At 41.7% G+C, this 26214-nt stretch overlaps 1 protein-coding gene across 6 annotated transcripts in view; it reads left to right on the top strand.

The window, feature by feature from the left end:
- The first annotated feature begins 9388 nt into the window (after positions 1–9388).
- The window catches only part of FAT1 (FAT atypical cadherin 1), a 112143-nt gene continuing 95317 nt past the window's right edge, over positions 9389–26214 (top strand). The window contains exons 1-2 of one of the 6 annotated variants that reach the window (XM_037381786.1): positions 9389–9714; positions 17654–20942. In XM_037381786.1, coding sequence (XP_037237683.1) covers positions 17675–20942 — 3268 coding nt within the window. In that variant the 5' untranslated portion in view covers positions 9389–9714; positions 17654–17674. Of the gene's footprint in view, positions 9715–11428; positions 11536–11842; positions 11972–17653; positions 20943–26214 lie in introns of those variants that run through there. The other 5 variants (XM_037381778.1, XM_037381804.1, XM_037381812.1 and 2 more) reach the window with 5 other exon arrangements.

Genomic DNA, 26214 nt, shown 5'->3' with positions numbered 1-26214 from the left:
ATGACTGTCTTCAAAATTTACTTCATTTGTACAATGCTTGGAAATGTCAAATGTAAAATTTCCACAATATTTTTCCTCATTTTTTTTTTAGTAGATTGCTCTCGATTAACTGAAATAAATTAACCTGTGGGTATTAATTAATCTGTTTGTGTTGGATAAAATACATGTTGAAGTACTTTTTATTCCAGTTTTTGAGCAGCCCTGTGTTTTATTCAGAATATTGGAATAGGCCTGGTAGGGTCTTTGACTCCACAGTCTTAAAAAATGTATTGAAAATTCCATCCATCTGTGCAAGATATATACAGATGAATGAATTTATTACTGGCTACATCTGTTTTCAAGATACAGATATATCTAACTACATTGGCTAGTTGAAAAATCTGCATGAAGCATGCAAAAATTGCCTGCTACAATGGTAAGTTAGAACATCTTAACTGAATGTCACCACTGTAGCTCTCATAGTACCTTTTCTGAAAGTGAAAATATTTCCTTCTTTCTCCCTCATGCATCACCTGTTGAAATCTACCCAGTCTACCTCACCAATCTACTTCCCCTTTCTTCTTTCTGCTCCCTGTGCAAGACCTTGGCAGATACATCTTTGTATTTAGTTTGAACTAAAGCAAGGGTAAGCTTTTCTGAGCTTAAAGCAGCTGGTTAGGAGTTGAGCCTAGGTGGCATACAAGTTTTATTATACAGCTTCAGCTTCTGAGACAGTACCTCCATAAAGATTGTCAATATAAAATAATAATAATGTAGATTTTTATGTTAAGAACAATTCATGCCTGAAGGCGTGCTCTATAACTTACTGCAGGTAAGCAATGATGTTACAATTACAAACAAAAGGACACAATATATTTCCTGTAGCTGACATATTTATATATGCTTATGACATGAAAATGGGATATATTGATATTGATTCTTACTTAGATCCTATTTTGATATATGCTTTTATTTTATAGACATTGACCTTTATATGATCCCATTTATATGAGGGAAATTTTCCACACATTCGGAGTGATACAATATTGGTCTGAATGAACACTTCCACAGTGTTCTTCATTTGGCTAATTTACATAGTAATAACCCTATGTGATGTGCCATAACAGTACTAAAGATGGTATAGAGTACTAGAGATAGTACAGAGACTGGAGCTTAAATATGACACAGCTTTGTTATGGAGGATGGCCTGTTATATTGATGTTGAATGTTGTGTGAGGCTTTTAATGATTTAGTTATTTAAAATGCAGAACTTTCAAAACAAAGGAGTAAAGAAGGCAGCAAACCATGTTCTCTATGTTTATAATGAAAAAGAAACAAAAGTTTTGTAAGTGCTGAAAGAGTAAGAAGAAACAGGTTGTCAAATCCTATTCAATAACACAGAACATGTGGGAGAATGAGAACAAGTATATATGTTTTATGCTGAACATATATATTAATCCTTTAATTTAGAAATTTTGTTTTAGTAATACGGTTCCTTTGCATGTACCAGAAAAGAAATGCCAAAGTTTTATGACAAGGATTGTGTCAGAAACACAGATTGGGTAGAGTAGGTAGACCAAGACCATACTCTTACACCGCGCTTCAAAAAAGGTTAGTAAATTAGTTTCAAATACAGGAAGGGTAGATTTTATTAACTTTTAAAGTAGAAGACTTGATTTCTTAAACAAGAAGAAAGTCACAGTGACCAGCAAGACAAATAAATAAGTTAAAAGAGCTGATAAACAATTCTTTCCCTGCCCACTGTGCCCTTGCAGGAAAGGTTCTTGTTTCACACACTGCATTCATTTCAGCTAGTTGAGCAATATTTTGAGAAAAACTTCCCCCTAGTATTTATGAGGCCATTTTTGTTTCCATTATCCCTGGCAGATCGCTGTGTATCATCAGCTCATTGTTCCTTAAAACAGAGACTCTTACTTCCTTGCTATGACACTGTGATATGACCTAGGCAGCTGAAAGGAAAGGGGACATCCTGCCATGCCGCACACCTTCTGTTTGTTACTCAGGTATTCAGGCACTTTGGAGGTCTGGTAGGCATTCATTGAACTCAAATTCTTTTCATTCATATAAGCTGAATTTTGATTAATACTATCGAGAAGAATACCATGTAAGCAAATGAAGAAAGTGCTCTTTCATGTATGTGAAAATCACCTTCTGGATCAGGCAACTCAGTTTACAGTAGGTTAGAAGTCATGTGGGATGGGAACGTCTGGTCACGAGAGCCCTCTGTCTTTTTAACTGGATGAAATAATATTCCTAAATATAGTGAACTCCAGAAGCTGGATACATGTACACAAAGATTAATCAGAATTTAATCTTAATATTAGTAAAATGGGATAAAACCATCAGTAAAGACCAGGAATCTTCATCTTGAGGAAATCTAAGGGCTTTGAGTCCATAGTAAAAGAGGATGTAATACTTTATACACACAGTAGACTAAATCTTTATGAGCTCTACAGTACACAGTCAAGCACTGGGTACTCAGTTCTTTATGATGGAAACCCCTAAACTTAGCTGTAAGTCTAGATTAATTTTAGCAGAAGTACTAGGTATAGTACTCCATACTATGGAATAAAACATTGAGCCTTAGTGATGATGGAAAACAGCTTCCTTTATAACTATCAGCTTTTCAAAATTCTGAAGTAATCTAGGTTTTTAACTATTTGGATTGGCAAATCCTAAACCAAACCATAATCTAAGATTAGTTAAACCTGGAGGAATAAGCAATACCTCTTAAAGAAACGTGAAGCTTATGACATTGTAAATGCCAGTTTAATTAAAATCTCTTTGAGCCTTACAATACACTGAAGTCAATTGAGTTCTAGACTTATATGCTATGTATATTTTAGTGCTCTAGGTTCATAAGCTGTAAACCTGAACCTAGTCTTTATAAAAGGCTCAATGACCACAATAAAAGGGCCATAATGACTTAGTTCCAGTAGAAACCTACGCTTTTCCTTCTTCTTTATGACCTGAAGAATTTTGAAGACATTCAGAGTATTAAATTCCGACATTAATCATCCTGGACTAAATTAAAACTGGACTACCAATCTATGAACATTATGCAAATCCATGGCTTATGTAGAGACCAACCTTGTTCCTGACATTTATGAGTGCCACAGTTGCTGGTGCTCTCTACTTTTTTCTACAGTTCTTCAAACCCTAATTACAGATTTAAGACTAGTTTTAGAACCAAAAGGACCAGTACCTTACTACAAAACAGAAGATCGTACTTTAACACCAGCCCTTTTTTTACCTCATTCAACCCTACATAATACTAATGTCACCTGAGCTCTTAAAACTTTGATTTTGTGAACTGTCATGGTTTAACCCCAGCCAGCAACTAAGCACCACGCAGTCACTCACTCACTCCCCCTCCTGCAGCAGAATGGGGGAAAGAATTGGAAATAAACAAAAGTAAAATTAACGGATTGAGATAAAGACAGTTTATTAGGTGAAGCAAAAGCTGTGCACACAAGCAAAGTAAAACAAGGAATTAATTCACCACCTCCCATGGGCAGGCATGTGTTCAGCCATCTCCAGGAAGGCAGGGCTCCATCACATGTAATGGTTACATGTGAAGAAAAATGCCATCATTCCAAACATCCCCCCCCCCCCCCTTCCTTCTTTTCCCCTCAGGTTTATATGCTGAGCATGATGCCATATGGTATGGAATATCCCTCTGGTCAGCTGGGGTCAGCTGTCCTGCCTGTTCCCCCTCCCAACTCTTTGTACACCCCCAGCCTGCTCGCTGGTGGGGTGGGATGAGGAGTAGAAGAGGCTTTGACCCTTTGTAAGCACCGTTCAGCAACAAAAAAAAATCCCTGTATTATCAACACTGTTTCAAGCACAAATCCGAAACACCGTCCCATACTAGCTACTATGAAGAAAATGAACTCTATCCCAGCCAAAACCAGCACATGAACTCAGACCAGCTATGGGACTAATGGAAACTGGACAACTACTTCCAATCAAGGAGTTTTAGGTCCCAATTTATCACTGTCTTTTAGCACTAAGATACATTAAGATCATCTAGACTTAAACTTCAAATTGCTAAATTTATAGCTGAAGAATCAGCTCAAGAAAACAGGAGGTTTAAGACCCAGTGGAGAGCAGATGTCTTTCACCTCTGCTTGCCCTACAAAGTGCCAAAGGCATGTTGGCTCTGGACTGGTGAGTCTGGAAATCCTGTTACTAACTCTGGTACTAAACCTGTGTTTCAGAAAACCAGAATACCAGCTTACAGAGCTTAAGGAAAAAAAAAAAAAAAAAAAAAAAAAAGAAAAAGAAAAAAGGAAAAAAAAGCGTAATCATCATTATAGCCTAGACCTTTTCTGATCTTTTCAAACACAGTAATTTTCCTTTAATTAGTTAAACTTAAATTCAGGTGTTCCTCATGTTATAGGCATGAGACTGTGAACTGATGCCTCTGCCTTGAGCAATGTGGGTTTGAACTCCATAGTGCAGTACAAGGACCACTCAGTAGAAAGAAAACAACACCTACCAAAGGGGCAAACTTATCCTACCTTGCTGAGCCAGACAAGACAAAAAAATCCCTGCATATCTCCATTCAATCATCATTCCAACCTAGGGAATATTGAAGATAAGTGGAATGCAACACTTTTGTTTGTGATGCATTAACACAAATCATTACCCTAATTTCAATCCAAACCTTTAATTAATATACCAGTACTGTCCATAACAGTGCAAATGGTTCTGTTCCAGTTTGGCAGTATGACATACAGTAGGATAAATGCCATATAAGCAAACTTATGTTACAAGATTTTTTTTGTTATTATTTATGATGTGGACTTAAAGTAACCTATTTGACTAGCCCTCAGTCTGAAATAGATCAGTGACGAAAAGTGTGATGTGAAAATGTGTCTTGTTTCTGAAGTGAAGCTAAAATGCTTCTCAAAAGTTGGCATACACAAAGGTAATCTGTAAGATCAAAATGTTTCAAGTATGAGGCTACCTAGCTTACTCCTGTTTAGAGAATGTATTTCTCATTCCTGCTACTTGGGGGCAGGGGAATCACTTCTTTTCTAGATCAGCTGTTTCTGCCAGTTTAAAGGCTCAGAAGAGAACTATCCAAATATTTGGGTGTCCTCCTTCCCATTAGTACGTAAAGAACTATTTGTACCTAGAAACATAAAATAATCTTTTAAGTATGTTTTCATTTTTTCCTCTGTAGAATTGCTCCAGGTTTTCTTCACTATTGCATATGTGTGTAGTTATCAAATATCCACAAATAGCTGTAGTTTATAGGTTTCATGATTGAGCTGCCTCAGTAAACTCTTCAGGTTCACAGGGCACACAATGGATTGCCAAATAGCAGAGATTGTTTAGCATTTCATTATACCAAAGCTGATATATGACTATTATTTTGACATTGCTGTCTTGAAATTCTTGAAAAGCACAGTGGCAGGGTACCTAATCAAATAGTCAGTGATATTTTACATAGTAAGAATTGTCGAGGGTAAAAGAAAGTCAATAAAAAAACCTAAATTATGAAAAGGTAAATATTCTTGCTCAAATTCTGTCAGATAAAGAGATGCATGCAAAGGCAATCCTAAAGGTTTTTTGGGGTTTGGCAAAACTTTCGTTCAGGTAGAAAAATGCCAGCACTCTCTCAAATGCCCCCTTTTCCCCCCTAGGAAAGGCCCAAGGATGGTGGGGAGAGAGCGGGAAATGGACAGCTGTACTTCCATCCAAGTTTACAGAGAGTAGGCAAGAACAGCCAAAAAGGCAGAATTGTTTTTTATTCTGCGGATCTGCATTTACAAGAAAGAATCAAAATATAGTGGTAAAGGAGTATACATCCTTGACTACAGGCCAGGGAGAGGATGATTACCAAGTTTTTAGAAGTTGTGTTGTTTTGTTTTGTTTTGTTTTGTTTTGTTTTCTGAAGGCTACAGCTAATTGAGATACTGGGGAGTTCTTTGTAAGACATTGCAGCCACATGAGGAAAAGGAGAATGGCCAGGGCAGAACTTCTACTCATCAGCCTCCTTCTGTCTGTGTAAATGCAATTCAGATAGGGTACAGGTTTTGCGCTACCTTTTTGTACTGTAGAGAATTTTTTACTGTAAAACCAATGTCAGATTGGTTCATATTTAACTGGTAGAGAACTAGCTTGAAACTGTGCCTGACCCCATTACTGAGAAGATGCATTTGCCCTCTGCCACGGAGGCTCAATGTTTATGGGCCCTTGATTGCCCCTGAGTCACAGGATGCTATTGTGTTCAGAAGCGCTTTTTTTGAAGCTGCACTTGGCGTAGCAATTGCAACTGTTTCACTCTCAAAGAGACCAAGCCATAATTATCCTTGCCTTTGCCATCTCTGAGCCCATGGGATTCAAAGTGCTGATCAATCTTTAAAGCTTTATGCAGCTGAACTCCCTACAATTTGAAATTAATTTCTATTATTCAAAATGGGAGCTGAGACATAAGCCCAAAGTACTTGAGATATTATTCCCCATGTACACACCTGGGGCTGGTAGCAGGAAAATTTCTTTGGAGGACACTTGACTTCGGTATTTACTTCCAATCTATTGATTTACCCAGTTGATCCATCAGCTCCTGTTTGTTAAATATGTAAGAGTTGAGATCTGTGAGGTCAGGTTTTTAGGTAGATTAGTGAGAAGAACGTTAGTGCCATAAAACCTTAAAGGTAGATGATGATGATAGTGATGATTATGTAGGAACAGAATTTGTGATTGTCTTATTATTTTATGACAAGAGTTTTTTAACATAATTGCTTTCTGGTAGTCTGATACCAGAATTCTCTTTCAGTTTTTTGGGAATAATTCCAAAGTTAAAGGATCCATGCCTCGTTTAAAATAAAACTGTCTAATCCAGAGAGCTATTTTTTTTTTTTATTGACAGCTGAGCTAAAACTTGTTTGAACTTAGGCAGTTTCATAAAGACAAGAATATGTTAATAAATGACAGGGAGCACTGAACATATTTTGCTACAATGGTTATAAGACTAGAAGTTTTCCAGAGAAGTGCACAGTGCCCTAGGCACTGGAGTGTGATTTCAAGTATTCTCTTTTGTACCTTGCCTACAGGTTAGCAAAATGTAACAGAATATATTCATTTTTTTTAGGAAATGAAAAAGATACCCTGGGAAGATTAATCTTTAAATGTGACAGTCAATAATGATTATAATAGTTTTATTGACACTATTTTCAAGAAGAAAAATCAAAGGGCAGAGAAAACATGAAATGAAAATGGAATATTCAGTAACTATCAGAATGACTTTGTCAATATGATTCATGATGTTAGAAAACTATTTTAGAAGATAAAACTACATATACCAAGATGAATTATGAATACACTTGCCTGGACATCATGGCTCCTACACTTTATCTGAAGTGCTAAGCACCATTACCCACTGTTGGAGAGTGCCAACACATCCCTTTATTCTTCATCTAAAGGACTTACTGTCTGCATAGTATGTGTATAGCAGCAAATCCAAATCAGAAGCTCCTTTTTTTTTTTTTTGGTTTTTTTGTTTGTTTGTTTGTTGCCTTTACCAGCTACATTTGAGAGATGCTCCTGTCCTACTTACAGGACATTATTGCAATCAACCACCACTACACTTCTCAAGGCATTGAAAATCAAAGTTTAGACAAAGGTTTAAGCAATCTGCTGCTCTGGCCTTTTGTTACTTATACTCAGCAACCAACAAAATTATAGCCATGAATCTGAAAGGTAGCAAATTTTAAACTCCAAAATGATGAAATATTTGCAACTGTACTGAGTAGAAGTGTGGTTCACGTTAGTTTCTGGCCCTTAACGATAATGCCTTTAAAGTGTTCCCCTTTTAGCTCTTTTCTGGAATGCTGTTTTCAATGCATTTTACTTTATGAAGATCACTTTGAAGCAGTTTTCACAGAAGGAAAGATCATTTGGCCCAGTGGCACTTGGATAAGAACTTAGCATAATTCCATTTAGGGTCTTCAGAAAGTAACTTTGAGATGCTAAGTAAATCAGCCAGCTGTGTCTGTTGTGGAAACCTACAAGGGCAGAGAATTTTCACATTAAACTTTCCAGACAGGTTCATTCAAAGTGATCATTCCCGAGCTGAATTGGTTTGTATGCACTATTTGGAAATGTACTTAGTATTTATATACTGCAGTTTGTACCTGCTCTTCCTAAGGCAGAACACTGCACGTTCACTTGGCTGACAGATTTTAGTGGTATCGCTCAGGAAATAATGACCCAATGTCTTCAGAAGTCAATTTGACTTTTGGAGGAAGGCTACAACTTCAAGGTCCTTAGGGATAACTGGTGTCATTAAAGAGTATTTTACCCTCTGAGAATCTCAGAGTGCTTTACAAATTTAGTGTTACACTATAGCTCACAGGCAAATAACTTTTAAAGCAGTTCTGTAGTTTCCCCAAAGTTTTATAAACCACACCATTCAGGACCTGCTCAGGCCCCTGCTTCCAGCTGATCCCTGCCACTTCGCAGTGCGACCTCTCCTGGACTTCCTCAAGGAGGAAAAATTGGTCGGGGCTTACTTTGAATAAGGGAGAACCACAATATAAATATGTTTTGCTCCATTATGACTTATAAATTTTGAGAAGGAGCTTTTTTTTTTTTCTGGGGGGGGGGGGGGCGGGGCACCCTTTGCTATGCCTTGAAAAATACAGCTCCCCGGAAGAAAAGAAGAAAGGGAAGAAAGCAGAGGATGAAGAAAAAAAAAAAAAGGGGGGGGGGGGGATGAGAAAAGGAAAAAAAGATTTTAAAAAAGAGAAAAAAAAGAAAGAAAGAGGAGAGGGAGAGGAGCGAACTAGTCCTAGCGCGGCTGCAGGAGACCGGGAGATTCCCGTGCAGCCCGCTCGGAGCCAGTCACGCCGTTATTGCAGCGGCTGTGCCCGCCGAGGAGGAGCCGTGCGGCGGCCGGCGGTAACGGCGATCCGCCGAGCCGAGCCGTGCTGCGGCGGCGGAGCCAGCGGGCTCCCCCAGCGCCGGCGGCCGCGGTAGGGGCCGGGGGCGGCGGGGCCGTGCAGGGCGCCTCGCCTCAGCCCCGGGCGGCGGCGGCCCAGGGGCCCCGCGGAGCCGTGGCGGCGCGGAGAGGTGCGCGTTGCTGCCGCCGCGCTCCGCTAGAGCGGTGAGGGGAGGGAGGGAGTGGTGCTGCCGGGAGCAGGGTCCGAGGGGGGCGGACGGAGTGCGAAAGACGGGGGAGAGAGAGAGAGGGAGGGAGGGAGAGAGGGAGGGAGGGAGGGAGGCGGGGGAAGGAGGGAGGGAGGGAAGGAGGGAGGGAATCGGCGATCCGGCGCAGCTTCCCCACTCACTCTCTCCGCTGCTGCAACTCCTCAACTCTGCCCGCTCTTTGCCTGGACATGTCTTAAGAAAGTTGTATCTCTCCTTCCCTTTCGCCTTCTTTTTTTTTTTTTTTTTTTCTTACCCCCTTCTCTCCCTCCCCGTCTTTTTTCCTTCCCACCCTCGTTCAAGTTTGAAGCAGCGGATGGGTCCGAGCCGACATGCCGCGCTGTGGAGATGGGGACGAGCGCGGCGCCTGCTCCGCGCCGGGGCCGCGCTGAGCGCCGGGGCAGCGGCGGAGTCCACGCACTAGAGGTGTGCGGGCAGCGGGGCGCTGGTCGCTGCTTCTCAAAAGGACAGCAAAGAAAGGGGGGGAGGAGGCGTGCGGAGATGAACTGAGCTGGAGTGGACTTTGGGAGAAGAGCGCCGAGTCCAGCTGGTCTGGTGAGTTCTTTGTTTAATGAGTTTATGATGAGCGGGGTGCTCAGAGGGATAATTCCCGTCGGAGTTCTGGCCCTCTCGGTTGCTGCGTTGTTGAAAATACTCAGGTCTTCCCTTCAGCCCATAGTTCGTAACTGTGTAGTGCATGTATGTTTCTGCATCTGTCTATCTATGGATATGTGCACACCGACGTTAGCCAAAGCCATGCGTACCTGGGGCTGAGGACACCCTCAGCCGTACGGCCACCTTCACGGAGAGAGCGGCACACACGTTTTCCGACCCAGCCCCCCCGCCGCCGGATCCGGGCTCGGCGCCGCGGGCTACCGGCTCTGCTCTGCCGGGCTCGGCCGAGCCCGGGCTGGCTGCGGGCACAGTGCCCGGCCGCCCGTGCGCTGTGGCGCGGCGCCCCCTGTCCGACCGCCGCGGAAATGCGCCGCCGCCGCCGCGGGGCAGTCGGTGCCCGGGCCGGGGGCTGCCGGCCGGGGCGGCACCGGGAGGGGGCGCGGGCCCTGCGGGGGCGCTGCGCGGCGGGGCCTGCCGGCTGCGGGCGGGTGGACCTGACAGCCGGCGCTTCTGAAGGGGCCGGCTGCTTCTTCTGATCTGCAGCCTCGGGCGGGCAAGGCTCTGGTTGCAGCCGGGCCCCCCGCGCAGCTGGCTGTATTTATTTATGTGGCTAATAAAAAACGTGGCGGGGCTAAGGCGCGGTACATGCGCCTCCATCGGCTTCTCCCGCTCGCAGCCCGGCTTCGCCGTGAGCCCGCTGGGTCGGGATTCCCCAGGCAAACGTTTGATCGTTATTAAGCGTGATCACTTATTAATGAGCGAGGAATCCTCCGAGAACTATTTCGGAGCATTAATCTTTAACGCAGGGCTGGCTGACGGACATCCCTCAGCGCGGCTCCTGCAGGGCGCTTCCCCCGCCCGAGGTAGCCCACAGCCCCCCCCCCCCCGCCCCGGGCCGGGGGATCGCCGTCGCGCAGCCCCGACTGCCCCCGGCCCCGCACACGCTAGCCGGCTCCTTAAAATAGCGGCGGGGAGCCGCGGTGGCCGTCAGTCGGTTTTGGTCTCCGCTGAGAGACCTCTCCCCGTGGGGCCGGTAAGCGGCGGCTCACCCAGCCGCGGGCCCCAGGCCGGGAGGCGTGAGGCCAGACCCGCCGGCGCGGCCCGGGGGCGGCAGCCCGCCCGCCCGCTCCCGCTCTCCGCCCGCGGGAAGGGGAGCGGCTGCCGAGCCGCTGTGGTCGCGCCAGGGCGGTCCCCGCTGCCACCGGCGCGACTGGGCACCGCGGGGCTTGTCCCGGGTACCCGCTACTCCTCGGACGGCACAGCCCCGCCATCACGGACCGCCTGTTCCCGGAGCGGTGGCGATTTCCCTCGCCATCCCCGTAAGATACGCCCTGGCAACAGTTTCTGAAGTTTCTGAGTAGCTTCTCCGAAAGACGAGCTCGCCACACACAAACCGCCCGGGGCGAGCGTGGCGGAGGTGAGGTGTCCCCACCACCGCCGGGCCACCGGGAGGAGCAGTTTATGCTGTGGTTCGCCCAGACACCGCCGCCCCTCTCCGCGCCTCGCCCTTCCCCGGCGGGGCAGGGCCCCGGGCGCGGAGGCCGGCCGGGGTGCGCGGGCTGCCGCTCCCGCGTAGCGCCGCAGAAACGAGTTCCGGAGCGGCGGCCGTCCAGCGCCGCGGAGGAATACGGCGGCGGGGGGCGGCGCGGTGCGGCTGGGCACCGGCGAGGCCCGGGAAGAAAGGGGGAGCGGCGCGGCAGCCACTATGTGGGGCCGGTCCCGGCCCGCGCCCCCGCCCCGCAGGCAGTGAGCCGCGTAGAGGTGAGGCGCGGAGCGGCGCGGGCGGGGCGCAGCGAGTTGGGAGAAGTTTTGGTGGTGGGGGAGGGCGGGCAGCGGCGCGGGGAGGGGGCGGCCGGGCCCCTCGGGAAGTCTTGGCGCTGAGGCGAGGCCGCCCGGTGGCGCTGGGCGAGCGGCCGGTTCGAGTTGCAGCGGCCCGCGGAGCGGCGCCGGCCCCCTCCCCGCTACCCCCGCCCGGCGCCGGCCCGGGGTGGCTGCCGGGCGTCGCGGGCCCTGGCGTCCCGCTGTCCCCCGTCCCCGGCGGCTGGAGCCGCGGCCGCGCTCCTCTGGGGACCGGCGGGAGTTCAGCCGGCAGGTTGTTGGCCAGCCGCGCCGAGGGAAGGGGGCGGCGGCGGTGTTTCCCCTGGGGACACGGTGTCTTCGGGCGCCTCTGATGGGCCGCTGCAAACTTCATTCCCGGGTAAGCCGGCAGGGGCGATTCGCGGCGAGCAAGTACCTTGGGGTGACTTTCTTCCTTTGTTTGCGCTTTAACTCCACGTCCCTTGCCGGATTCCTCCGTAACGCGAAGGGCAGCGCCCGCAAGGTCGCGGCGTTTGCTGGAGGACCCTGGCGGAACGCGTCTGCCGGCCCCGGCTGCTGCTTTTTCTTTCTCTTTACAGCAGTTGAAACAAAACAAAGCTTTGCTTGCAAGGTGCGCTTCTTAATCTCTGGGCATCAGTAAGTGACGGCGTGGTTTACCGCTGATAATATCCCCATGTTGTAAACTTTTTTTTTTTTTCCTGGAAACGCATAAGTAAATTAAAAATACTGCCTTCTAACAGAAGTTTTCCCCTACGGTTTAAATTCTTGCTTTCAAGTTGTTTCTAGGCAATTGCATGGGAAATGTTACCTGTATGCTCTTACCACCTCTGCAGTCTTTCTGTAAAAGAAAAGAATGCTGTGTGATGGATGCGTATCTCCTATTTACTTATCTAACCATCTGGAAATATTAATCTGTTTAGTGAGTAAAATATCATACTTTAACGCTGAAAACTATTTAATTTTTAAGATTTTGTTTTGTTCTATGAGAAATCCTAAAACCGCACTTCTAGGCGACTGGAGGGGAGCTTTAGCAGTCGTCCCAGTAGTGAGATAGTCTCCTGGGTTTTATAAATTACCATGTGAAAGAACTTTATATGGATAAGTTATCAGTGCAAATAAGTAAGCATAAAATTTCTTAAAACCCTCGGAGATTTGCATCTTGTAAATTTTTTTTTAAGTTTAAAACTGAGTTCAAACTCAGTAGAACTATTTGTCATCACAAACTTTAAGGTGCCATGTTAAATTTTGATCAGACTCATTCATAGAGATTGGAGATCTGCTTTTCCTTGTACAACTGGTGAGTTCGGTATTGCATACAGTAGTAACTGCCCTACAGATAAATTGTCAGAATTCTCTGATGAAAGATTCAGAATCTTTGCTTGCTGTTTGAATGCAATTGCGGTGTTTTCCTTTTAACAGCGAAGATCTCGAAAGCATAAACCAAAGTATCTCATGAGATTAACTCATAATGTGGAGAAAGCAAGCATAAAAGTTACAGGACTTCAGTCACAAGTTGAAACTGTTTCATTAATCTGTGCGACAATGTACATTTTTTGAATAATTTACCAGCTTTACTGAAGTAATGTTACCCTACACTTTCATCATGTGTTAATTTCTGAATACTAAAAGAGGCAGCCACCCTCCCTCTCAGAAAAGCAAAAGACGCTCTTAAGCTTTTTGATTGGAAACTTAAGCATGTTGAAACAGCTAAACTGGATTATTTTTGTTTATCAGTTTATATCAATAATTGCTGTTAAACAATTGAAAGAATAGGTGTAACTATAGTTGGTACAGCCCGCAAAGTCACATGATCTCTCATAGACTCCTACAATCAGAACCCTATCATAACAGTTTAGTTACTGCAGTAATAACTTTTCACAGTGCGTTTGTGTCAAATGACATCAGTTGCATATGCTGATCAAAACTGAGCTTAAAGTAAATAAGGGGATGTTTTGATTGGTGGAGACATTTTAGTGTTATTAATCAAAGAAGCTGGTGCATGTATCGGGGGGGGGGGGGGAACCCCATGACATTTTTTGAATGTTAGTGAAAGATTTTGGTAGACAAGCATTGTAGAAACAGCACTAAAGAACCTCTCTTAGCCCTCAGAATGCTCTCTGATGTGTCCCTAGAGTGATGTAACAGGCCATGCTCACAGAGTCTCCCTCTGCTAATGTAAATGATGTCGTTCAGTAGGTCCTCCTGGACTTGCAGATTTTGCATGTACAAAAGGGATACCGATGGGACTAAGAGTTATTGTGACTTGGGCTGTGTGGCCTGATTTAGGTTTTTTTTCTACCTGTGACTTTTATTTGATTGCTGGGGGGGTAGATCTCTCAATGTACGCTCCCCATTGATACACTATGTAAAAGATACGCTTGTTTTCTGTTTGGGTTTTTTTTGCTCTTGTTGTTGTTGTTTGCTTGGTGTTGAGATTGCCATTTACTAAATTGTGTATTTAATGCTTAAAACTTTCAAATCTCAAACTATAAACTTTGAAGTCTACGTACTGTAAACATATTGCTAAGAGAAAGTCTTTTATAAGACTGCTATCTTAGCCAGATCATATTCCTTTTTAAGTTATCAGTTTGAGGTCTGCTAGCCCCAAAGCTTTGCTTGTTGTTATAGCTTTAATGTAAAGTTAGTTCATATTTCTAATTTGTGCTTAGTATTTTTTTTCCATATACAAATTGTCTTAATGGTGTTGATGTGTGAATAATTTTGTTAATGTTGTAATTAAGTAAAATTATCTTACATATCCTAGTGCTGAATACGCATATAAATAAAAATGACTTGTATATGCATATAATTAAAAATTATCTGAATAATAATTTCCAAATAAGAAACCAGAGTTAGCTTTTTGGAATAAATATGGTGTGCACTTATAAACCTAGGGCTATGATGTTTTGTTAAGCAAACAGTTGCCTTTGTGTGTTGAAAATGGATGCAGAAAATACTAAACTGGTTATATTCCAAAGATAATAAAAAATTTAGGAGTTCAAACTGTAGCCTTTGGCTAAAATGTTTCTGAAATTCAGTCATTTTCGCTCACTGTAATGACCCATCTGAGTTTATATCTAACACATTATCACTTTATCTTAACACTTTCATACTTTCCCTTAGTAGTTTTTACAATTGGCATTGTTTAATAGCTTAGACACTTATCAAGATTATATTATGTTGATTTTTAGATAATCCCAGATAACATTTTTTAGTTTCTAGTAGCTCTGTGAATTATGACAAGATGGAAGGTTTCAATGTAACAGAAATGACTAACTTTTTTTTTTTTTTTTATCTAACATGGTTAACTGTTCAGTAGAGAGATGCTCTTAACTCTAGAGCTCTCTATCATGACGCAGGAAACCTCAGAAGTTGCTTCTGAGAAGTGTGCCCTCTTACTGGTAGTTGTGTCATTGTGTGTAATAGGCTGCCTGTTCCCAGTTCTGAGCAGACTTCTCTTGCAGAAAAGCAGCAAGAAGTGCATTAAGGTATTATGGCACAGAAAAATACTTACGGTAATAGTAAAACCTACACATGGTGCAACTTTGAATTTTAACAAGGAGTTTGGATATCTTAATGCAGTCTAATGTATCATACCATGATGCATGTTGTGTCTAACGTGCCGGAGATGTGAGGAGCAAATAAGCAAAGATACAGATAGGTACAATGTTTTTCAAAATAAACGCACCACTTCAGACAACTTGTTGCCATACATAAATGTAGGCAGTGAGTTACTGGATACCATAGCATCAGAGGTGAACCTGGACTTTGGACTTCAACATGAATTTAAATAAAAAAATAAGAAAATAAATTGAAAGAATCCTACTGTAGCTGAGAGACAAAAGAAGGAAAGATCACCATAGGTCTAGTTGTTAAGTAGTTTTTGATAATCACTTCCAAAATACCAGCAAGAGAGAGTAAAAGAACCTGTTCCTATTGATTACTTAAAAATGATGTAGTTTCTTAACATGTCTTTTTAGGATGGTCTGAGGGCATCTTAAATTGCTTGGAGTTTTGGAAGTGTTGGTATCAGCTATGTATTGCAGAGTTTTGGTTGTTTTTTTATTTGGATGTGGTTTTTTGATGAAAATGTTCGTTTACTTGGCAGTATGTAGGAGGATCAAGCCCTGGAGATCCAAGTGTCAGTTTCTTTCCAGGAAGAATCATAGCCTGGGAAGAAGCATAGATAGAGAAGGAATAATATTGTTAACCCATCGAAATGGTGGCTGTGCCAACCTCACGCTCATTTGCCTTCCCAACCTTTCCTTCATCCAGCATTAAGACCTTGTAAGTAGTGGTTCTAGCTAGTGACAGACTTATAAAAGCTCATTCACTTTTTATTGTTCTCTAGGGTTATAGCTTTAATAATGTAAATTAAATGCTAGATTTGGAAGACAGATGCTTTTCTTTCTTTTTATTTTTTTCCCTTCCAAAATGGTGCTAGCTATCTACCGTTATTTCCTATAGTTTGCATAAATCTTAGTCTTCACAAAATCATTGACTTACTAATGGTTGCAACTGAATTCCTTCCTCTGAGGTTTTGGAATGAACTGTTGGCACAAGTAGATCAGTTTGCTCTAATGCTTTGTAGTGGTCAGAGGCAGTCCATGGAATTTCAGCCAATGCAGTTGTTCACGTAACTACTTGAGCAGGTAGGAATTAGGAGAGAGAGAAATAACTGTAAGAGACAATGTAAGTGGAGGAAAGAGACAACATAATGTGATAGTTTTTGAGCTAAGACAAATGGAACCAGTGTGAGGATAGGCACTTGAGGAGAGGCTGACAGCCAAAGACAGAGTGAAGATAAACTAGGGCTAAAATGGAGGGGAAAAGGTCAGGAAGAATTAAAGAAGGGTACAGTTAGGAATTAGTACAAGTTGTAACAGACTGGATAGGGAAGAAGATGGTAAAGGAAAAATATTTAGGATAAATAGGGAAAGATGAAGGAGAAGAATTTGTACTGCTTAAAGTAATTAAGTCAAAGCTAGATTGCTTTCTACTTGCTGGAAAGAAAATTTTCCCCAAAGATTTTGTTAAAAGTTTGGACTTGTTGAGGAAGTATTCTGAAGCTTTGGTTTGTTATCCTGTGAGATTTTGAGGAGTAAAGACTTGCTGTAAACAGAGATGAAGAAGGTGGTCCCAAAGGTCTTTTTCTGGAGCTTTCTGCCTTTCTTCCTGCTGCAGTCTTGCCTGGATTTAGGCATTGGAAATGATACACTGACTTCTTCAAAAGGAAAAGCCAGGGAGGATGTTTCTCCATGTCTGTCCTGCTGCTCCACACTCTTCCCCTGTCATTTGAGAGTGTGTGAGAAACATGTCTTAATCGTTCCCCCAGTTATTTTGGTAGATTCCTGTTCTCATAGCTCTTGATACCAATTTTTTGGTTCTGTTCTGAGGGGGGAATAAAGGAATATGTCTCATCTTTTATTGGTTTTACAACTTTGATGCTTGATAAAAATGTGGGGTTTTTATTATATGTGCTACTCCTATAAGGGTACTTAGGTCTGGAGAGAATACAATACATACAGAATTACTCTGTTCATAATTTTTCTAATTCTTGGAACAGGTACTTACCGGATACTCTGAAGAATTCATGGTAATTTCAAGCCAACCCTTGCAGTTATTTCCACATCATTGGACATCAGCTATTTTACAGTCTAAGTGAAATGAGGGAGAATTTTCTATCAGAAGACAATGTCACATACGAAGTAGAGGACTGGATGTGAATGTTCACAACTCCAGATTAGTTCAGATCTAGTTCACTCGCTTATAGCATACAGCACTGACATATGTTGCTTCATGGAGTTGCTTATTTGAAGTTAACTTTGTGTGTTCCCCTTGTGTCATGGTAGTAATTCCTAGACTTTTGGTTGTGTGGATTCTTGACATTTTTTAGGAGTTTTACTTCATATGCTTTTCTGTTACTGTAAATCTTGTTGAAACTTTCTGTAAAAAAGGGTCTAATGTAAATGTGTAAGCTAGTTTTCTTTCAAGTGTGAATTCTGAACTAAACATAATTATTTGAACAGTCGTAAGTCTTAACACATCTCTCTCGTTTCAGGGTTTCTTTGTAATTGCTGCCATGGGAAGATACTTGACTATGCTGTTGCTGCTGATGCTGCTGGTGCAGCATTTTGGAAACTGTGAAGGAAATCAAAGGCCACATCATGCTCCACCAATGCAATTTACACAAGTACAGTATAATGCCACTGTGTACGAGAATTCTGCAGCCAAGACTTATGTTGGGCATCCACTGAAAATGGGCATTTACATTACAAATCCGTTATGGGAGCTAAGATACAAAATTATTTCTGGTGACAATGAGAACTTGTTCAAAGCTGAAGAATATGTTCTTGGAAACTTTTGCTTTTTGAGAATACGGACCAAGGGAGGAAACACAGCTATCCTTAACAGAGAGGTGAAAGACCATTATATGCTGACTGTTAAAGCAGTTGAAAAAAACACAAATGCTGAAACGCGCACAAAAGTCAGGATACAGGTACTGGATACAAATGACTTGCGGCCTTTGTTTTCTCCGACATCTTACAGTGTTTCTTTGCCTGAAAACACAGCAATAAGGACCAGCATCGCAAGAGTCAGTGCAACAGATGCAGATATAGGAACAAATGGAGAGTTCTACTATAGCTTTAAAGAAAGAACGGATGTGTTTGCTATACATCCAACTAGTGGAGTGGTAGTTTTAACTGGTAGACTTGACTACTCGGACACTAAGCATTATGAGATGGAAATTCTTGCAGTGGACCGTGGGCTGAAGCTGTATGGTAGCAGTGGCATAAGCAGTATGGCAAAACTAACTGTTCATGTAGAACAAGCAAACGAATATGCCCCCGTTATTACAGCTGTTACATTGACTCCATCAGAATCAGACAGGGATCCAACTTATGCAATTGTAACTGTAGAGGACAATGATCAGGGTGCAAATGGGGAAATAGCATCATTAAATATTGTTGCAGGTGATCCACTTCAGCAGTTCAAAACAGTGAGGTCTGTTCCAGGAGGTAAAGAATACAGAATAAAAGCCACTGGTCACATTGATTGGGAGAGCCACTCTTTTGGATACAACCTTACACTTCAAGCTAAAGATAAAGGAAGTCCACCACAGTTTTCTTCTGTAAAAGTTGTTCATGTGACATCACCACAATTTAAGTCTGGTCCCGTCAGATTTGAAAAAGAGATATATAGAGCTGAAATAAGTGAATTTGCCCCTCCAAACACACCAGTGATAATGGTGAAAGCTCTGCCTAGTTACCCACATTTAAAATATGTATTTAAAAATACACCGGGCAAAGTGAAATTCAATTTAAACACTCACACTGGTCTTATTACTACTTTAGAACCCATAAAAGCACAATATGCATCCCATTTTGAACTTGAAGTTGTGACAAGTGACAGAAGAGCTTCTGCAAAGGTATTAATTAAGGTACTAGGCATGAACAGCAATCCTCCTGAATTTACTCAGACATCCTATAAAGCCTCCTTTGATGAGAATGTGCCAGTAGGTATGAGTGTCATGAGAGTAAGTGCAAAAGACCCTGATGAAGGGGAGAATGGTTATGTGACCTATAGCATTGCAAACCTAAATCCTTTACCATTTGTGATCAACCATTTCAGTGGTGTTATTAGTACTTCAGAAGAGTTGGATTATGAATTGATGCCAAGGGTTTACAATTTAAGGATTCGAGCTTCTGATTGGGGTGTACCATACCGTCGAGAAGTTGAAGTTCCTGTTACTATTGTTTTAAATAACCTGAATGACAATATACCTCTCTTTGAGAAAATAAATTGTGAGGGAACAATCCCCAGGGATCTTGGTGTTGGAGAACAAATAACAACTGTATCTGCTATTGATGCTGATGAGCTCCAGTTGGTGAGATACCAAATTGAATCCGGAAATGAACTGGATTTATTTAGTCTAAATCCAAATTCTGGAGTACTTTCACTCAAACAGTCACTAATAGATGGCCTAGGTGCTAAAATGTCTTTTCACAGTTTGAAAATTACAGCTACAGATGGAGAAAACTTTGCAAAACCATTGTATATCAACATAACTGTAGCTGCCAGTCGCAAACCTGTCAACTTGCAGTGTGAAGAAACTGGAGTTGCCAAAATGCTTGCAGAGAAACTCTTACAGGCAAATAAATTGCACAGTCGTGGAGAGGTTGAGGATGCTTTCTTTGACGTTCACTCTGTGAATCTGCATGCACCTCAGTTTAGAAGTACTCTTCCTAGTAGCATTGAGATAAGAGAAGACCAGCCTGTGGGCTCCAGCATAATACTTCTGAATGCTACTGATCTTGATACTGGCTTCAATGGAAAGCTAGTGTATGCTATTTCTGGAGGTAATGAAGACAGTAGTTTCATTGTTGATATGGAAAGAGGAGTGCTGAAAATCTTATGTCCCCTTGACCGAGAAGTAAAAGATAAATATAGTCTGAATATTACTGTCTATGATCTTGGAATACCACAGAAGTCTGCCTGGCACGTTTTAGATATAAAAATTTTGGATGCGAATGATAACCCACCAGAGTTCCTGCAAGACAGCTATTTTGTTGAAGTGAGTGAAAACAAAGAGCCAAACAGTGAAATAATTCAAATTGAAGCTACTGATAAAGATTTGGGGGCTAATGGAGAAGTGAAATATTCTCTTCTTACAGATACAGACAAGTTTACTATTAATGCTGTGACAGGAGTTGTGCAGATTGTAGGTGTTCTGGATCGTGAAGAACAGCATGTCTATTTCTTGAAAGTAGAGGCTAGGGATCAACCTACTGAAGAACCTCAATTATTTTCAACAGTTATTTTGAAAGTGTCTGTAGAAGATGTAAATGATAATCCTCCTAAATTTATTCCTTCAAATTATCATGTGAAAATTCGAGAAGATCTTCCTGAGGGAACTATTATTACATGGCTAGAAGCCTATGATCCTGATTTAGGCCAGTCAAGTCAAGTACGATACAGTCTTTTGGACAGTGGAGATGGCACCTTTGACGTTGACAAACTAAGTGGAGCAATACGTATTGTACAAAGACTGGATTATGAAAAGAAACAGTTTTATAACTTGACTGTGCGGGCCAAGGACAAAGGAAAACCCATGTCATTGTCCTCTACATGTTATGTTGAGGTTGAGATAGTTGATGTGAATGAAAACTTGCACCCTCCACGGTTCTCCATATTTGCAGATAAAGGCTTTGTAAAAGAAGATGCCCCTGTTGGCTCCTCAGTAATGACAGTATCTGCTTATGATGAAGACACAGGACGAGATGGGGAGATTAGATACTCCATCAGAGATGGATCTGGTCTAGGAGTTTTTCGAATAGATGAAGAAAAAGGTAAGGTGGCCTTCTGGGTTTTTTATGTTCTAAGTAAAATCATTTGCCAGCAAAGAGATAAGAGAAGCAGCACTGTCACAGTTCTCATAGATATTCTTGTTAGGATAAAAAGATGTCACCAATAATGTGTATACCACTTCAGTGAAATTATATGTATACATTTGATAAGTAATTTTCTTCTGTTGTCCTTATTTCTGTCTAACCTACCTAAAGCCATTCTTAGAGTTTAAAATCTATGTGACCTGGCAAAAATAAGAATACTACTGATATAAAATGAAAGTCTGCCTCATGGGAACACTGTTGTCATGTAGACAGTGGGACTGTGAAGCTAAGGCAGAAAAATGCTTTCTGCATGGATTTTTGTGCTTTTTAATCTTAAGTGATATCTCTGTTGCTTCATTTACTGGAGGCGTGCATGGGTATGATATTGCAGTACATGCTGGGTTTGATAGTTACCTTTTAGAGTTGTTAGAGGTGCCCATCTATAAGTTAATAAGTGGTGCCTTCTTCATGGAAAGACTTCTGTCAAAGAAAGTATAGATGCAGTCTTTTAAAAAGAACTTGTATAAATGAAGCAGCCTGAAGTGTTGATTTATTTCATTAATAGTGCCTAAATTGTCAAGCAACTCTGAGAATTATTCCAGTGTCATCTATTTGGAAGAAACATAATTATGGTTTCAATAAAATTCTAGTGCTGACTTCTAACATTTTGGTTGGGCACCTGTGTACCTACCCATTCATTTACATCTCTGATAAAGATAGACCATTGATACTGTGCTACTATCTAAGCACCTTAAAATAAATTGAGGAGGAAACTTGTGCAAAATTCAGCTGTGGGTTACATGTAGGTAAATTGTGACATATGTGATTGATGTCTTACAGAAAAAAAACCCCTTGTAACTGTGAATAAAATACAGAAATCATATCTGATTCATCCCGTACCATTCTGTGTGTTCTGTATGCTTCCCACAATTCCTGAATGTGGGTAATACAGACTCACAACCTCACTTTACTGTTCAAGGTTTAGGTGAACAAACTGTTACTGGCAGTATTTTTTCGTCTATAGAAACTGAGTTATTAAATTATGTATTTTGTGGCTAAAGAGCTAACTCTAGAGCTTGAAATATAGCATTGCTTCTCTTAGCTTTGCTTTTAACAGAGCACATAATTAAGATTATGGAACAGATTTTTGTTGTAGTTTAACCCCAGCCTGCAACTAAGTACCATGCAGCTGCCCACTTATTCCCCTCTCTGCTCCCAGTGGGATGGGGAGGAAAACCCACGGATAGCAATGATTGTAATGAAAAGGGGAGAGAGGAATAAAAACCAAAAGGAAAAAAAAAACCCACCCAAGTGATGCACAATACAATTGCTTATCACCTCTTGACCAATACCCAACCCAGTCCCTGAACAGCAGTCGGCTGGCTCCAGCCAACTCCCCCCAGTTTATATATTTAGTATGACATTCTATGGTATGAAACATCCGTTTAGCTATGTACATTCCCAGCTTCTTGTGCCATTCCAGCCTTCTTGCTGTCAAGGCCTGAGAAACTGAAAAATCCTTGACTTGGTATAAACATTACTTAGCAGCAACTGAAAACATCAGTGTGTTATCAACATTATTCTCATACTAAATCCAAAACACAGCATTGTACCAGCTACTGAGAAGAAAATTAACTCTGTCTCATCCGAAACCAGGACAATTTTCTAAAAATGGAGAGTTGAGTAGTTTCACTTTTGGGTTTTTGCTATGTGTGTAGACAATTCATTTATAAATCAGTATGCCTTTTTTTTGACAAATACATTCAAGTTTACTGTGCATTATAGTATCTTAGAAAAGAGTATAGTTGTCCTATAGAATGAACCTGAGTTTGCCCATTTATTGTCCAAATGATAGATAACAGGAATGAGAATGAGAACCAATATGTACCTGTGTACCACCTGTTCATGTGTATGTGCACTGGTATGTGTATTTTTGTGACACTACTACTGCGGCAGAATTAATTGTCTGAGTATGTTGCCTCTTTACTCTTTTGGTGCAAGCCTAGTTTGCTTTACTGAAGAGCTGGTGTGAGTCTAAGCGAGTTCCTTTTTATGTGCCAGGTTTACAAAGTTGGCAGAACTTGGGGCAAAACCAGCTTGTAGCTAATGTTATCTTGCCCAGGCCAGTGGCTCTATATTTTCAAGGCAGGGGAGAGGCATTGGCTGTATTCATATCTGGTATTTAGTGTTTGCAGTGCTTCAGGGATACTTGGTGGGGAGGGGAGGGTGGTGAAGAGGGCTTGCTAGTTTTTGATCTGAGTGAACAACTTCCATTTAAGACAGTGGCATGGGGAAGAATGCATCCATTTGTGTTTGGTAGTTGTGGTTCTTTTCCTGTCAAATGTTGACACAGAGGAACCAAGGAAAGAACATGGTGTATCTACAAGGTTGATGATGTAGCTTAAATTTAGTCTTGACACTTTCTGGTTGTTGTTGTTACTAAAAAGCCGTGCAAATTGTTGCAGAAGGCACTGTTACACTGCAGTGTCTGAATATTTGTCATGTTTTCCAAAATGGACTGGCCTTGATACAGGAAGCAGACTGATAATTAGCCAAGAAAGAACATTAAAGAAGATGTGAAAGGAGACCTGCCAAGCAACTTCGTAACTTTTTCAGCTTACTAAAGGGCTTTTCTGACATTTCCCTTGAGCTACATGTCTCTTCCAGCTGTCTTTGAAAGCATCATACTAGCTTTCAGTACAAAGATAGATAAACTGGGTTTAGGAAGTCATCTGGTCAACACTTAATTAGTCAGTGGCTAAAAGGAATCTTTTTGTGCCTTGCTTACAAGCAGTCAAAGGACAACAATCACATTTGCAGGAAGACCAGGTGACTGATGATGCTATATAGAAGCATCAAATAGCTAGTTCCGTGTGTGGAATTTTTGCTGGCTTTCAGGATATCTTTTCCATGTTAATGAGGTTTTCAATTTTACATTTCAAAAGGTAGGAAATTGTATTAATGTTTCGTATTTGTACCTGTAATTCTGGAATTTTCACAAGAAAATTTAATATATCTTTGCCACTAACTCCTGAGGCCTTTTTTCTAGGACTTACCTTTGCTTTAGGTCCCCTGGTTTTCATAGGTTCTGTTTTCTGCAGTCCTGTCCAAACTGTTAGACGTAAACCTTTTAACAGGGAGCCCTAATGTGCCCATACTGCCAAACTCAGAAGCTGCTTTTATTTTACTTTTTTGCATAATTGCTCTGATGCTTTTCAAGAAGACACAGAAAAAAGTATATCAGGGGTGAATTTGGTAGTCAGTCATATTTTAGCTTTCATGTAAACATTCTTTAGCCTAAAAAGACAATAATCGTTGGAAAAGGAGGAGAGCAAGATGATGGAAGTCTGTAAAATTGCAGTAGTTTCTGTACCACCTTTCTCATATCACTGACTTTTTTTGGCAATGCAAGAAATAGGGCACATACAGGTAACAAACAGGTAACCGACCTAAAAGAAAAAATTTTCACATGAAGTGTAATAAAGTAATGAAACTAATTTCCCCAGGAAGTTACAGAGATCGAAAGTATGACTAAAGAAAATAAATGGTACTAATGAGATTATTTTGAGGTTTGGCTTCGTGCTATCTTCAGCTCATAAATTGTTAACTGGAAGTCGATTGGGTAAGGGAAGGAGATCAGAGATCATTGCTCAATATATAATGATTCAGAAGTATAACAGTGCATTGTGACTTACTGTACAGAGATAACATTAAAATTACATAATAAATGGAGACTAGGTGTTTTATAACAGGATGAGGGCAAAAATGTTGAAACAAGATTTTTGTGCAGTGAATTTATACACCAAAGCAATTTGTTTGTCCTTCAGGTATGTGTGCTCAGGAGAACTTGGAATTTAAGATAGCTTTTTATGTGTGAGGTAGACTGAAGTCTGCAAATTGAGATGAACAGCTGGCTATATAAATTGTGTACTAAAGCAGCTGTAAAATATTTTCCCAAAGAATTTGATAAGGAGTTGAGCAGATTGGGATGTATTAATAATAGAATGCATTGTGTTGATACACATCCCAGTGTGCCACAAGAAACCCACATGCACCATCTAAATCACATTAGCACTGAGCAGTGAAAGTGAGATAAATCATGTCTATATTGTGCTGCTACTGCCATTTAGAAAAGATTTAAGGAATGATAGAATCAATTGCTGGAGGAGAACCTAAAGCAGAAGCTATGTGGGACCAAGAGTACTGAAAACTCTTCTTTCTTTGTCCCAGTTCTTATCCCAGTGTGCAAGCAGGGAAAAGGAGAATGTCTCCCTGTTTACTTTTTGGTTGTCAAATATAAGGATAGAGAATTTCATTAAGTATTAATAATTAAGCATTTCTGTTAAGTGTATAGGCTCCTCAAAGGTAAAATGAAGCTCTAGTATGTAAAAATAGTATTAGAAAGAACTCCCAGTACTTAATCCAGTTGTATAGGTGAACAAGGCTGTTCAGTGTTGCCCACTGGGCTGGATATGACTCTTGTCATGGGAGCACCAGCACATGGTGAGCAAGTTTCCACACTGATTTTCAGCTGTGAAAAAACGAGAACTGTTATTAGTTTTGCTCAGTATCTGGCCCTCTCCAAAGAATTTTTGCCAAGCAGATGGCTCCTTTCCTTGCAATATCCGGACTTCTAACTTATTACTGAGAGCTGGTCTTTATGTTATTACAAGTTTATCTTCTTTAGGGTTCGATTGTCTTTGTAGTGCTCAAAACTTGAATAGCTGAGGGAGCTAGCAGACTTCGGGAGTGTAGATGCCCTGGGTCATTTAGCTTAAGATAGGTCTCATTGCAGTGTTTATAGAAGATGGGAGCCCATCCTGGAAGCTACTGTTGAGAGACAAAGGAAGTTTTAAGAGTCATGAATTCTGTGATGTCTGGTTTTGTCTAGAGCGGTTAGATTTGCAGCCCTTGTACACACAGGGTGTTCACATACAGGCCCTACACAGTAAGGTTTCCCCTGATGACAGTTTGTTTGAACTATTTTAATAAACCACGGTGAATTTTACAAATGCATTGTTATCAGAAACTTGCTGGCTAGTTGATCTTGCAAGGCTGCTAGCAGGTTGTTTTTTAAACTTCTGCAATTGAGAATATTTCCCAGCACATAATTTAGTTCCAGAATGGTATTAAGGGTGCTGTAGCAGTCTGGACTTCATCCATGGTAACCCTGTTATTCATGTTTGATCCAGTAATACAGTTTCTCGTTACCAGAAATCTTACTGTTTTT

Source organism: Falco rusticolus, chromosome 1 (assembly GCF_015220075.1).
Source record: "Falco rusticolus isolate bFalRus1 chromosome 1, bFalRus1.pri, whole genome shotgun sequence".
Classification (NCBI taxonomy): Eukaryota; Metazoa; Chordata; class Aves; order Falconiformes; family Falconidae; genus Falco; species Falco rusticolus.
The sequence above is the reverse complement of the archived record's forward strand: the minus strand, read 5'-3'. Positions and strand labels throughout refer to the sequence as shown.